This window comes from Periplaneta americana, chromosome 11 (assembly GCF_040183065.1).
Source record: "Periplaneta americana isolate PAMFEO1 chromosome 11, P.americana_PAMFEO1_priV1, whole genome shotgun sequence".
In the NCBI taxonomy this organism is placed as follows: domain Eukaryota; kingdom Metazoa; phylum Arthropoda; class Insecta; order Blattodea; family Blattidae; genus Periplaneta; species Periplaneta americana.
In genome coordinates this window covers 119,619,094-119,634,468 of record NC_091127.1, presented here as the reverse complement: position 1 = coordinate 119,634,468, position 15,375 = coordinate 119,619,094, and the positions used below count along the sequence as shown (strand labels likewise).

Genomic DNA, 15,375 nt, shown 5'->3' with positions numbered 1-15,375 from the left:
TGATTATCCAGACTCTCCTGTGTGCAGACTTGAGATAATGACACACTAGAAGATCACTCTCTACGTCCAAGGAAAACATTTTCCATGAACCCTAGTGTTTCGTTCCTGTTTGATTTGGTGGACTGGTCTGATGGTGTGTATGAATCTCCTCTGACGTGTAAACTGACTACAGCTGAAGTAAGAAGTTGATTGATGAGACCATGCAAGTTGCACAATGGCCTTGCCGTGGTCAGACTATTGAGAGATTTGTGAAACAAATCACAGAGCCAGCAGCCAAGACATATAGCCTACACATGGGAAATGTGAGGGCTACATCAGAGGCTAAGAAGCAAGTCCGCGACTAATGGCCAAATATGAATCAAAGCAGACTTGCGAAAATTTTTGTTGAATTATTTTATTGGTTGTAATAATTAGGCTACTTTCCAATATAAGTTTTAGAATAATTAGTAATTATGATATAATTACCTCTGATTGAGGTTCTAGACGATAAGTGCATCTGTTATCAGGCAGTACATCTTACTTGAAGATATGTGTCAGAGGAAGAACTATTGTTTGTATACACCTCAAGTCTGACTAGTGTAATATGTAGCTAATCGTCGATGTACGCAATGGAAGGGGAAAGGAACTGGCCACCCTCTCTATTATCTCATGTCTTAGTTGCCTCATGAGTGATGCCTTATTGATGTCACTTGTTAGGTACAAATCTGTCTTCGGAAAGTTGACTAAACAACAACAACAAGAACGATGTAATGATATATTTTTGTACAAAAACTAATGTTTTAATTGTTTTCATAGTTTTGCTATTTTCAGAGAAATTGTGGTGATGTTTATTGTCTTATTTTACAGCACTATTTCAGAATAGTATTTACTTCTAATAATGATATGAAGTATATAAGCCTATTCAAAAAATTAAATGTTAATATTTTTTTCCTTGATATTTACTGCAGGTTTTTTTTTTCGCCGAAAGCCAATTAAGTGATTTTAATCACACGTAAATTTATCAAGCTAAATGTTGTCCAACGTAAAAAAAAATAATAGCATATTTGAATTCCACACATTCAAACACATACATATTTTTGGGAAGCCTCATTGTAGAAAATGTCAGAAATGTAATTTCCCCCTGTTAAATGACACGCCGTACTATGCATAATCTCTTAAATGTAATCACTGGACAAATATTGAAAGTTTGTTGAGGCATTTATTACATTCAATTGCAGAATTTTCCGTTGAAAAACAAACTGAGCTATTAACATATTCCAGTTGGTTTAAAAATATTGATATTTCTACGCAAGAAGAAAGTGTTTCACGTAAGTTACAGTTCATGATATTTCAGTTAAAATTGCAGTTCAGAAACAGTACAGGTATAATTCTGAAAACTGTTGTGCTCCTGCTCATTGCTTTATTCATATCCCTGGTCGTATAACTTTTTACGCAGTAAGAATATGAAAACTACAGGGGAAAAGCCATCAAAATCATATTTCTCTTGACGGTGATACCATCTTGTTCTATTTCAATATATTACTGCAAAATTTATTGTTCTTCCTAATCCGAAAGTAGGAAAGGATGATTACATCCGTGGTGATAATTCTCCTTTACCAGTTTTGATAAGAAAAACATTAAAGATTTCCATAATCCACTGAATTAAATGATGACATCAAACTTTTGAGAATTGTGACTTTGATTGTTTTTTCCTCTATACTCTTCATATATTTATTCTATCACACTTATCTCATGTAAAGACAATTCTCAGCAGTATACAGAATAATAATTCAGGTATTCAGCACTCACAAATAATTTAATTAAAACAAGTTCAAATTACTTGACAATCATGAAAGAAACTTGTCAATTTCATATGAAGACTTAAAAGTATCCTGTAGTTACAAAATTAGCCTCATGAAAAGTACTGAAGAATGCAGTAATATTATTGCAAACATTCTTTTAAAAATCATTGCAAATTTAAATGTTTTAAATTTTGTTTTTATAACGTGAAATATGCATTGTTCTTGATCTCTAGAATATTCAATTGAAATGGGAGTGTAGAAATATTTCTTAATCTTATCCATTTAGTTTGAAAGAAGCGTGTCGTAATGCCTGTGTTCTCTCAACAATTAATTTATTTTAAATTGTCCAAGATTTTGTTTAACTTGAACCAAGCAGTGTTCATCCTCCGTTAAAGACAAAAATTAAACGGTTTCTCATCTGTATTTTTCTTACGAGTTTGTTTAGAGCAACACAACTTAATGTGTTACTCTCAGATGGTTGTAGGGTGCAGCGTTGCAAGTTCTCCTGATTCATGTATTTTTTTTAAATGCACGTTTTTCTGGAAAACTATTCAAAATGTAGGAAAATGGTATTTTATTTTTTAGTTGCTATTTACTCAAGAAATAAGCCACCATAATTATTGACACTACTTACGGTTCACTCCAGGCCTATAGCTATATGTAAAAATGTAAATATCATGTTCAATTTTATTGAGAAAGAATAGTACCGGGGAATATGCTCCACACACTTCTAAATATAACTATCAAATTTCATGAATGTGTCTTAAAACACTCAGGAGAAAAACAAGTTCAAGTAAAGAAAAATGTCGAAACTACTCGTACATAGTGGTGGTTGGGGAGATTTAAATGCAGTGCAAGCTTTTAAAAATGGCGACATGTTCTAGTGCCCGTAGAGGCGCCAAAATTCGCATGTATGCTATTTAAATTGCTTAGAATTTTTAACGTGAAATTAAAAAATATTTTTTTGACTCCAAAACAATATTTTTAAGTGGTCTACAGGCTTAAGAATTTTAACACATATCTTGCGATTAGTTTTTCATACGAAGTACAACGAAATTTATAATTTTTGGTTTCCTCTCTCACGTCAGAATATTGCACTGTAATTTTTAGTATTGTGAACATCATAACCATTTTTGGAAATATTCGTACGTACGATCATCACAATGTTAGTTCCTAGCTAATACAAAACAAGATATTGCAATGAAGAACGATAAATACACCTGCCAAATGCGAGTTCGAACCCAGGTTGTGTTGGAGTTTCGAATTCACCTTTGAGTATTCTACAGCGAGACGGATAGGAATACCGCTCGCTTGTCATTTTTATTTAGTACTGAGGAACAATTACTTCTCTGGAGTGTAGACAACATTTTAATATTGTTGCGTTTGGAGACAACACTGTACCCCAATACTCTACAAGTACTTAACAAGATAACAATATGCGTAATTCATATATCTCCATACATGTTGCAGAACTCACACTGTACCTCTAAATCTCGACCAGGTCCACAGAGCCACTGCAGAGTGCGCTCCGCCTCAGCCATGCGGTTCTTCCTCACGAGCCACGTAGGGGACTCCGGTAACAGGGCCGTTGAGATAAAAGAAATGGCAGCTACTACGGCAGCGATGCCAGACCCTGTGCGCCAGTCCACCACAGCACTCAGTACGGAAATCACCAAGAGCCCCACGCACGTGAAAGAGCCGCTTCCAGTCAGAATCGTACCTCTCAGCTTCGGGGAGACTAACTCATCCCCATACACCTGTTAGAATTTTGGACTATTATATATTATCTTCTCCATTTTAAAAAGAAGTTCTCTTAAACTGGTTAACTAATAATACTTTTATATTGTTGACGAGTTCCTTAATGTGTGGGTAAATGATCTTTTCTTTTAGTTTTTAATGTTTCCTTTAATTGCAGTCTATTCTAATTTTAATATTTAATGGCCAATAAGTATTTTACAGTGAAACTGACAGAATAATTTCGTTAGAAGTTTAAGTAATAGCAGTGATGCATCAGATGACTTGTCAATAAATGTTACAATGGTTCAGATTAATGGAGGAAGACTCCGCCTCCAGCCCAACAGTAACCTTCTACAGCGGAGTTTTGGCAATTGTTAACCTATAAATATGTATTTGACTATAATTATATGTATATTTACCGCCTTTGCTTATCATACAAAATGAATGAGTTAATTAGTCATATTTTCTCCATTAACGTTTTCGGTACGTAACTTGTACCATCTTCAGATGTTTGTATATTATTTTAATTGTAAACCAAGCCTGTGGGTGCATGTATCTGGACTGAAATGGTCAGTGTTTTTGTGTATGCTGTGCGGTGTCGGTGAAGTGTTGTCATGATTACACAAATGATCACCTTAACTCTTATATGCTATTTGGTACCACACTTTATCAAACTTGAATTGCAATGTTTCTGTCGTTGTTTAAAACACTATGTAAGACACTGTTTAAAAACTGTTTAAAACGATTTAAAAATTTAAAAGCACTTAGTTTTTACATCACTTTGACTATGTGAAGTATGTGATCACTGCTGGTTGGAAGTTAGATGAGGCACTTGTGGTGATCTTGTTTAGCGTTGAGTTGGACGCAAGGTCGTGACATGACTATGTTTCTAAAAGTGATGTTGAGACACTTCTATTGGATTGATGGCTTATGTAATATTATAACAGGATGAAGATTGTCAGGTCCGTGGCTATAGTATCGCCTGGCGTGTAGTTATGGATGTATTGGTCTGCTCGTGCTTGATGCTAGGCTGATACTAGCACTAGTTTTAAACAGTTTTTAAACAGTGTCTTACATAGTGTTTTAAACAACGACAGAAACATTGCAATTCAAGTTTGATAAAGTGTGGTACCAAATAGCATATAAGAGTTAAGGTGATCATTTGTGTAATCATGACAACACTTCACCGACACCGCACAGCATACACAAAAACACTGACCATTTCAGTCCAGATACATGCACCCACAGGCTTGGTTTACAATTAAAATAATATACAAACATCTGAAGATGGTACAAGTTACGTACCGAAAACGTTAATGGAGAAAATATGACTAATTAACTCATTCATTTTGTATGATAAGCAAAGGCGGTAAATATACATATAATTATAGTCAAATTGTGACAGCTTATCGGTATATCTTCAACATGAAATTCTATAAATATGTAGTTACATATCTTAAACATTTTCAGTTAATATAAATCCGTTCCCTGCTCATGACATGATTAGCAATATTAACTATCTAAGGGGAGTCTGTATACCAAATTTTAACAAAAAAAAATGAAAGTTTGTTTTTTTATCGTTTTTCGGTACTTTGCTCTATGTAATATGGTAATATTATTTAATTTTACTTATTATTTTAGCCGTATCTTCAGGAAAAATAAAAACATAATTTGTAGTAAGCTAATTCTTAATGCAAAAAATGTTACCAATGGATTTTTTTTTTTTCTTTCGCCAATCGCTAAGTGAAATTTTAAATTTATTTAGCCGGTTGTATCCATGAAGGTATGTTATGTATGCCCTATTTTCTTTACAATTGTATCTTCTATAACGTCTGAGGAAAATACACCCAAAATTAAGGAATTTAACACTGAACAATATGGACATTTTAATACCTCTTTTCTGCACTTTCTTATTTTTTGTGATATTTGTGCACTTTTCTCAGGAAATATTGTGCCCAGAAGGATGAAATTAATGTGCAATATCAATGTGATGACACTTTACACAGTGAACTAAAAAGTTAAGATTATTTACATCATCAGCAAAAACAAAAATAATAATTTTTAGTATTTCTTAATGCAAGAAATGTTATCAATGGTCTTTTTTTGCCAACCGCTCAGTGGAATTTTAAATTTATTTAGCTGGTTATATACATAGAGATATGTTACATATGCCCTATTTTTTCTACATTTGTACCTTTCATAACTTCTGAGAAAAATGTACAAAAAATGAGGAATTTAACATTGTAAGATATGGAAGTACAGACTCTCCTTACCAAATGTAATATTAAATAATAATCACATGGTAATTTTATTACAAATGAATAGCTAGTTATTCCCTGATAATTTTCGTATGTCATTAAAATTATGGCATGCGTTTCGTAGATTGCCGACCCCAGTCTTATTTTACTGACATATTTTATTTTCAAAACTGTACCGTTATAATTGTTAATGCCGCTCCTCTCGAGAAGCCTTCGATAATGCGTGCCACGATCAGCATGCTGATATCTTGTGACCCTGCGATCACCGTCCAACCCAGGACCATCAACAAGTTGAAAATGACGAACGTTCGCTTCCTTCCCCAAACATCCATCGCAAATCCTCCGAACAGACAACCGATAGGGCTGGTGAAGGAATACACACTGGCTAAAACATTAAGTGAAAAAGCGTTCGCAGAACATTTCTTTCATGTTGATTACAAGAGGCTGGCTGAAATAATTATGTATTTGAAGAGCGAATCTCAGATAATGTTTTCCATGTTAACCCTTGACATGAAAATTGTCGCTTTCCAGAGACTAAGTACCACCTCGGAATAACTTGGGAACCATCGTATACGACGTGTTTATAGGCGTGCGTTTTATAGCCCGATATTTAGAATGACAAATGAGTGTTCTATCGCTAAACCATAAATGCTTCGGAAGGAATATTTAATTTCGTGACATGCACATAGACTTCATCCTCGGATCTTGATTCTTAATATTTCCCTGTGTGAATCGCGTGTTAACCCGAAAGACACAGACAAGTTTATGCTACTGGAAAGCGGCCATTTTTCGTGTCAAATGGTGTACATTCGATAGTTCGAGGGAAAACACATTCGTTAACATTTATTCATAGAGTACTTCTTCCATATTAATTCGATGAGTATGGCCACATATGCACTGGCCAAAAAATTTATATAAATTGAGGATGACTGGCTACTTATTCCATATCAGTTGAAGATTTTGACACATTAGCCTAATTTACATTTAAAATTTCTGGCAATTTTTCTTATACATTCATTACAATATCAAATAGAATAACAGTATTAAACATTTATTTAATTTGAGGATTGCAGAACTCTTTTGAAATCAATTCTTGAAGATTGAGCAAAATTAGCCTAATTTAAATTTAGAATTTCAGGCTATTATTCTTATACATTCATTACAATATCAAAGAGAATAAGAGAATAAAGCATTTATTTAATTTGAGGATTGCAGACCACTTTTAGAAATCAATTCTTCAAGATTGTGACACATTAGCCTAATTGAAATTTAGAATTTCAGGCTATTATTCTTACACAGTCATTACAATATCAAAGCTAATAACAGCATAAAACATTTATCTAATTTCAGGATTGCAGAACCTTTTTTGAAATCAATTCTTGAAGATTGTGACACATTAGCCTAATTGAAATTTAGAATTTCAGGCTAATATTCTTATACATTCATTACAATATCAAAGCTAATAACAGCATAAATCATTTATTTAATTTGAGGATTGCAAATCTCTTTTTGAAATCAATTCTTGAAGATTGTCACGCATTAGCCTAATTGAAATTTAGAATTTCAGGCTATTATTCTTATATATTCATTACAATATCAAAGAGAATAACAGTATAAAGCATTTATTTAATTTGAGGATTGCAGAAACCTTTTGAAATAAATTCTTGAAGATTGTGACACATTAGCCTAATTGAAATTTAGAATTTCAGGCTATTATTCTTATTCATTCATTACAATATCAAGGCTATTAACAGTATAAAGCATATATTTAATTTGATGATTGCTGAACTTTTTGAAGATTGTGACACATTAGCCTAATTGAAATTTATAATTTCAGGCTATTATTCTTATACATTCATTACTATATCAAAGACAAAACAGTATAAAGCATTTATTTCATTTGAGGATTGCAGAACTCTTTTGAAATAAATTCTTGAAGATTGTGACACATTAGTCTAATTGAAATTTAGAATTTCAGGCTATTATTCTTATACATTCATTACAATATCAAAGCTAATAACAGCATAAAGCATTTATTTAATTTGAGGATTGCAGAACTCTTTTTGAAATCAATTCTTGAAAATTGTGACATATTAGCCTAATTGAAATTTAGAATTTCAGGCTATTATTCTTATACATTCATTACAATGTCAAAGAGAATAGCAGTATAAAGCATTTATCTAATTTTAGGATTGCAGACCTCTTTTTGAAATCAATTCTTGAAGATTGTGACACATTAGCCTAATTTAAATTTAGAATTTCAGGCTATTATTCTTATACATTCATTACAATATCAAAGAGAAAACAGTATAAAGCATTTATTTAATTTGAGGATTGCAGAACTCTTTCTGAAATCAATTCTTGAAGATTGTGACACATTAGCCTAATTGAAATTTAGAATTTCAGGCTATTATTCTTATAGATTCATTATAATATCAAAGAGAATAGCAGTATAAAGCATTTATTTAATTTAAGGTTTGTAGAACTCTTTTTGAAATCAATTCAAGAAGATAAATAAAGGAATATAAAGAAATATTTACTTAAAGAGAGGATCGGAAATAAATTTTTCCAAGTTCACCTGTTCATTTTTGGCACACATATTGCGCACGTATATATATATATATATATATATATATATATCACCCAGATATTTTCTAAAAAAATTGGGGCATATTTTCAAAATCTATCTCCTCGTACAAATTTAAAGTATATGATCTAGAAAAGGAATTACAGTATCTTTGTTGTAGGTAAAAAGCACTAAACATCCATATTTTAGAAATATGTCCTTAGAGCCGAGAAAAAAAATTATTTTGTCAAAAGTTTTATTTTTAATTTTTTACTACCTATTGTTAAACAAATTATTTTTTAGTTTAAGCATACTTAACATGTCAAAACATCTCATATTCTTATTTGTTAACAACACTTAATATAACATGCAGAAAAATTGTCAGCTTGATAGCTTGACAATTGTAAAAGCCTCTAGATTTTGAATATATAGAAAGGAGCAGAGAATTTAGTTTGAGAAAAATCACTTTTTATGTATACATGCTACGCATTTAAAGAGCGCAGCGATAAAATGAAAAACATATTTTTCACCAAAAATGGCCAAAATATTACCCTAATAAGCCTGCAGCCTGAGGAATGTACACTATACATTTACCATCATTCAGTAAGCCTGAGACGAGTGTAAATAGTTCATTCAAGAGATGCTGGCAATATCTTAATTTTTTTAAATTTAATTTTTAATTTTATTTATTTATTTAATTCTTTACACTTGAGCTACATTAGGCATTGCAGCCTGAAAGAGTAGAAGCTCGTGCTCGGGCGCAGTTCAGATCAGTTATACAAAATATGTCACAAAATTAGGAGAGTTCATTGAGCACAATAACATTAATAAATGGTAAAATACATACAACAATATATACAAATAGAAAATACAAAAGTACATAAATATTAGAGTATCAATTTTTAACTCAATTAGCTTAAACAATTAGGTAATTAATCTGATTTGTTTCTTAAATCTATGTGTGTTAAGTGTACTTAGCTCAGGGTAAGCTCTAATTAAAGCATTATTAACTGAAATGTTTATTTAATTTCAATACCGCATGCTACTTCTTCCAAAGACTACTTTATGAGGTTAATGAGGAAGTACACACTCATTGAAATATATTGTTTATGTCAGAACCTTAGACTGTTACTTTCGATATTCATCCAATTAGAGTGACATTGGGTAGACATTCTCTCAAACGTAAGTATTTAATGTGTACAACGTGGATCATTTCTATCAGTAAACTTGTTAAATTCTATGCACTGGTGGAAATATGTATGTATTTATTAACGCTGCAATTGGGTATACGCCCGGTGACTGTGATATATAATATACAATAAATCCATTGCAATATTACAATAATTACAGCAATAAAAATAATAAAATAAAATAAACGTAAATTTGTTTCTAACTATAAATAAATAGATGCAATAAATCTAGGACTATAAATAAAAAAACTATTCTATAATAACGCCTACAATAACTTATAAGTACGAGTACTTCTATTTCACCCAACTATTACCAAATTAAGTAATTACATATCACCTTAATTAATTACTTATCAACTTAATTACATATCATCTTAATTAATTACATATCACCTTAATTTATTTACATAACAACTAAATTACATATCATCTATTACATATCAACTTAATTACATGACACAACTTAGATAATTACACTGCACCTATAATTACATTTTCAGTCTAATCCTCTCAATCTTTTCTTTAATGTATTGATTTTGAGAGAACCACCCTGAAAGATTGCCGCAGGTAAGCTGTTCCAGTCTACTATTGTGCTGTTAACAATCTTGCCACGTCCGTTCTTTGTTTTCTACATTTAAACTTCCTAATATGATCAGACCTGCCTAAGTATGATGGTGTTGCTAATCTAGCATTGATGTCGGTCCATGCTTTGTGTCCCATTTGTGCCTTAAACAATGCGGTGAGTCTGGTTTTTCGTCGCCTTGATTTAAGAGATTCCCACCCTAAGTCTTTACTATCTCTTCACCATGCCCCTTTCCCATTTTGACATATTTTGCTGCCTTGCTTTGGACCTTTTCTATTGAATCGATTTGGTTTTGTCTGTACGGATCCAAACCTACTGCTCCATATTCCATAATTGGGCGAACAAGAGTTTTGTACGCTAATTCTTTTGACCTTCGGTTAGATTTCTTCACAAAACGCATACAGAAATGTAGTGCTTTCCAGGCTTTCCTTGTGGAATTAGTGACTTCTTCCTCCCAACCCAGTTTGTTACTTAAATATACCTAGGTATTTACAAGTGTACCATTCAGCTGATATCTGAGACAAATTTTTTATGCGTTCTAAAGAAGGATAATGACTTACTTCTACTGACATTGATTTTCATTTTATTTTCTGTCGTCCAGGTTTCAATAACGTTAAGATTGTTTTGTAAGGCGGCGATATGGGATTCATCATTAATTTGCCTATATATTATACAGTCGTCCGCGAATAACCTAATCTGAGATGTAGTATTTATTTATATATATATAAGAAACAATAGAGGTACAAGAACCGCCCCTTGAGGCACGCCTGATGTTACATTTCCAAGTTCCGATGTTACTTTTCCTAGTCTGACCATTTGGGTCCTGTTCTCTTAGAATTTATTCATCCATCTTGCTACTCGATTATCTATTGGAAGCCTGCTTAGTCTCTCTAAACGTTTTTCGTGAGGCACTAAGTCAATTTAATGTAGAAACTACCGACCGCTCTCAACGTAAATTCAATAGTCGATTAGACCTAAATTTGATGAAACTCCGTAAGATTAAGTTAGGTGTGAATGTTGCTTACCAATCCAGGACCCGGTTTCCTCGTCGACTACGATACTGCTATTGGACGACTGCAGTTCCGGCAGCAGTACCGCGGAATGACCCAAAGCCATTCCTGTTGACGTACTTACGAGACTGGCAACGACGATGTAGGCCATCTGCAAGAAATAGAAGCGCACCAACATAAATAATATGAATTAACAAATCAAGAATTTTCATGAAGATTGTCCTAAGGGATCACTGCTTTACTTTTAGATATAAAGTGGAAGTAGTCTGAATTTTTTGTGGTTCTCTTAGTCTACATTATTCACATAAATTATACGAGACTCTTACATTAATTTATTTTAACAAGGAGTTGTCTTGGAAACTGTAAGTGTTGTTAAAATGTATAAAGATCATTAAGATCCCCTTGTTTAGAAAGACCTCCAGTCTTTGTAGGAATATTTATTAATGTTTTTTGCACGACGAGAGTGAAAACGTGATATGCCTTTAATGGAAAATAACTTCGAAATTCTTTCTTCTTTGTAAGAAATAACACCATAATTCATCATGTTATATACTGAACCTTTAGACTTTCATTCACTGTAAAATAGGGTCTTAAGGATTTCTTATTCTCCACCCAGTCTTTACACTTCGAAGCAAGCTTTCTGATATAACTTAAGCCTACACCTTCATCTGCGGTTTCTTCCATTTGAATGACAGTTTGCCTAAGTTACACGATTGAAGCGGAATGTAGAGCAATTATTGAATGATTTCCACACTTTCTGTATGAAGCAACTGTGGGCTGGAAGTAATACGTCATTATATGATGACGTCGAACATTGCTGTTTACTTAAGCTTGACTTAGTCAAGGGAAAGATAAGTATTGTCTCTGAATATGGATCCGGTACTTTACTTTATATGGTTTAACTTGTGACTTGAGAAAGTCAAGACGAAGTGAAATTTAAGTGATGTTCTTGAATATGTCTCTTAGTATTTCCAGCGAAATAAATACGCCTTTAACAGTATGGTCCGAGGACATGCTACGGTATGATGCTATATCATATCACATATCAGATCACATCACATCGTAATATATCATATGTAGCATTGCATAAATGATACTCGGGAAGAAATTAAACACAGAATAAATATGGGAAATGTCTGTTATTATTCGGTTGAGAAACTTTTGTCATCCAGTCTGCTGTCAAAAAATCTGAAAGTTAGAATTTATAAAACAGTTATATTATCGTTTGTTCTATATAGTTGTGAAACTTGGACTCTCACTTTGAGAGAGGAACATCGGTTAAGAGTGTTTGAGAATAAGGTGCTTAGGAAAATATTTGGGGCTAAGAGGGATGAAGTTACTGGAGAATGGAGAAAGTTACACAACACAGAACTGCACGCATTGTATTCTTCACCTGACATAATTAGGAACATTAAATCCAGACGTTTGAGATGGGCATGGCATGTAGCACGTATGGGCGAATCCAGAAATGCATATAGAGTGTTAGTTGAGAGGCCGAAGGGAAAAAGACCTTTGCGGAGGACGTAGATGGGAAGGTAAAATTAAAATGGATTTGAGGGAGGTGGGATATGATGATAGAGAATGGATTAATCTTGCTCAGGATAGGGACCAATGGCGGGCTTATGTGAGGGCGGCAATGAACCTCCGGGTTCCTTAAAAGCAAGTAAGTAAGTAAGTAAGTAAGTAAGTAAATAAGCATTGCATACCGTATACCTATCAAATTACATCACTCCATATCATGTTACGTCATATCTTGTCTCTTCATATCATACAAGCTACCATTAATCTGTCTATCACACTGTACAGAATCATGTAATCAATCCTAATAAATAAAATGTAATTTAACATTTATGTAACACAAAATATAATCACATAACACTATATAATATCTCACCATATCATGTCTCACCAAACAACATAACTTTATAATATGGTAGACATGTCAAATCCTATTTATTTTCACAAATCTTATCCTAGTCTCTCTCTTTTTTGAGTGGGTTATTTTACAACGCTCTATCAACATCTCAGGTTATTTAGCGTCTGAATGAAGTAAAGGTGATAATGCCGGTGAAATGAGTCCGGGTGCAGCATCGAAAGTTACCCAGCATTTGCTCATAATGGGTTGAGGGGAAACCCCGAAAAATCCTCAACCAGGTAACTTGCCCCGACCGGGATTCAAACGCAGGCCACCTGGTTTTGCGGCTAGACACGCTAGCCGTCACTCCACAGGTGTGGACTTAGACTTTCTTATTCTGCTGAATTTTAATATTATCATATAATATTATTGATAAATAGATATTTTAATTCATTCTTAATTTTCTTACCTGCGAATATGCCGATCTGTGCGGTCTCTTCTTGCTCTCCGAAGTCTCCATGTTTATGTACGAACTCAGCTACAATTCTCCATTAAAAAATCTGCAGAGTAAGGACAATGCAGTGTTATGAACTTGCATGACGCACATGTCTGAAGGCTTCCGTGATAATCTATAAGTATACAGTACACAATTTAACGTTACTAGATTAGATGGCTTAGATTATAGTGTTATAAATTAGTGCACTTTTCCGAGGATAACTTAATATAGAATAAGTGAGAATGACAAATAATAAATTGCACCTAATTACGTGTATACATTGCATGTATGCTGCTACAAATTTTGTGTAGGTTAACTTAACAAAAAAGGAAAATAAAAATAAACTCCGGACAATTTCACAACAAGAACACCAATCATACCAGGCAAACAACAGATCTGATTTCGAGTAGAGCCCGATCACAAACTAGTGATACCTGCGCGAAAGACGAATTGGCATCCACTTACATGGACTCGCCCAAGAGTCTTGCTGGGGGTGTTTGAACAGTATGCTCTGAGTAAGCAGTCTCCCGCACACACGGAACCCCCCACTCCGAAGACTCAGAAAGAAGCTCGCGCATGTTGCTGCCACGAGTTTGCGATCTCACTCTACACACAGTAATAGCACAGTATCTTCTTAATACAATCTAATATGTTCTTTAATTCATTAAATGATATTTGCATGGCTGTACCTCAGAAACAGACGGACCGATTGTTTTTTTTTTAGGGTTTATCATCTTCTTTAAAATTATGGGTCGTTTTCTAAAACATGGATGAAATCGTGGTTCCAAACCTCGGGTTTTAAACCCGATCGAGGTCTGAATCCTTATGCGATTTCTAAAACGAAGTCGAGACGCGGCTTGAAAAGAAACTGAGATTTGTGGGTTTTATATATGGCAACGTAGCTAAGAATCGATTTTTATTCCTGTAAATAGTCGATATTAGAAAGAAATGAACATCGTGATTAATATTTTTATTGAACTGCATTGTCACATTCTTTTGTTCTCAGCTAAGGTATTGTTATATTTACTAATTTACAGAATATATGAGCGTTTAAAATATTATCATTACTTTAATATTTAATAGGAAACGTATTTTTTTTAATTTAATAGGGAACGGATTTTTAGGTGCCAGAATGATATTGACCAAATAATTAGCACAAGTCGAGCGTTTATGTTGTAGTTTATTATTTGTTCACAACTACTACCAACATTAACTACCTAAAGACCCGGTTCTAAGGAATTAATAACCTAAATATTAACTGGAATCAAAATTTCAAATGAAACTAAAATGTAATCTGGTTCTATTTTCGCATATAACAAGTCTACTACATGGAAACCCCCAGTAGCATAAAACTTAAAATAAGAAGACAAAATCATGTTTGCTTCAAATTCTTGTAGATACATATCATTTTCAAGTATTAAATAAAATGTCCAAAACTACTGTAAAGACTAAGAACTAAGTTACATCGTCTTATAGGCATAAAGGTATAATTAATATAAAATATTATATCTGACTTCCCTCAAAGCAACAAGAAGATGTAAAAATTGTCAACTCGCCGCCTCTTTCATTTCATTGTAGATTATTATTCAGCATTCTTCCTAAATTTTGCGTCGATTCCTTCTAAAATCGAAATATTCGTCTGAAATTATTGTCGTTACATAGTTACAAAGGATTATCCCTGTCTCTCATCGCTCTAATCCGGGGATTTAATATTCGTAGACACAAATTTTCCTTTGATAATCATCCAGCTGATCTACTGCCTCCATCTTGTTTACACGAAGCCATGGTTTTAAGCCTACCCCACTCGTGGTCTTTGCTTCAGACCATGGTTTCGAGCCATGGCTCAGAAAAATGAAAAAAGACCTTCGTTTTATAAATCCAAACGCGGTTTAAAGCCAT

At 33.3% G+C, this 15,375-nt stretch overlaps 1 protein-coding gene across 3 annotated transcripts in view; it reads right to left on the bottom strand.

The window, feature by feature from the left end:
- The window catches only part of LOC138709288 (facilitated trehalose transporter Tret1-like), a 39,069-nt gene that overhangs the window by 6,606 nt on the left and 17,088 nt on the right, over positions 1–15,375 (bottom strand). For all 3 annotated transcript variants that reach the window (XM_069839950.1, XM_069839949.1, XM_069839951.1), the window contains 4 exons: positions 13,450–13,540; positions 11,141–11,276; positions 5,953–6,161; positions 3,266–3,538 (listed from right to left, as the gene is read on the bottom strand). In XM_069839950.1, the coding sequence (XP_069696051.1) occupies positions 3,266–3,538; positions 5,953–6,161; positions 11,141–11,276; positions 13,450–13,500 (669 nt within the window). In that variant the 5' untranslated portion in view covers positions 13,501–13,540. The remainder of the gene's footprint in view (positions 1–3,265; positions 3,539–5,952; positions 6,162–11,140; positions 11,277–13,449; positions 13,541–15,375) is intronic.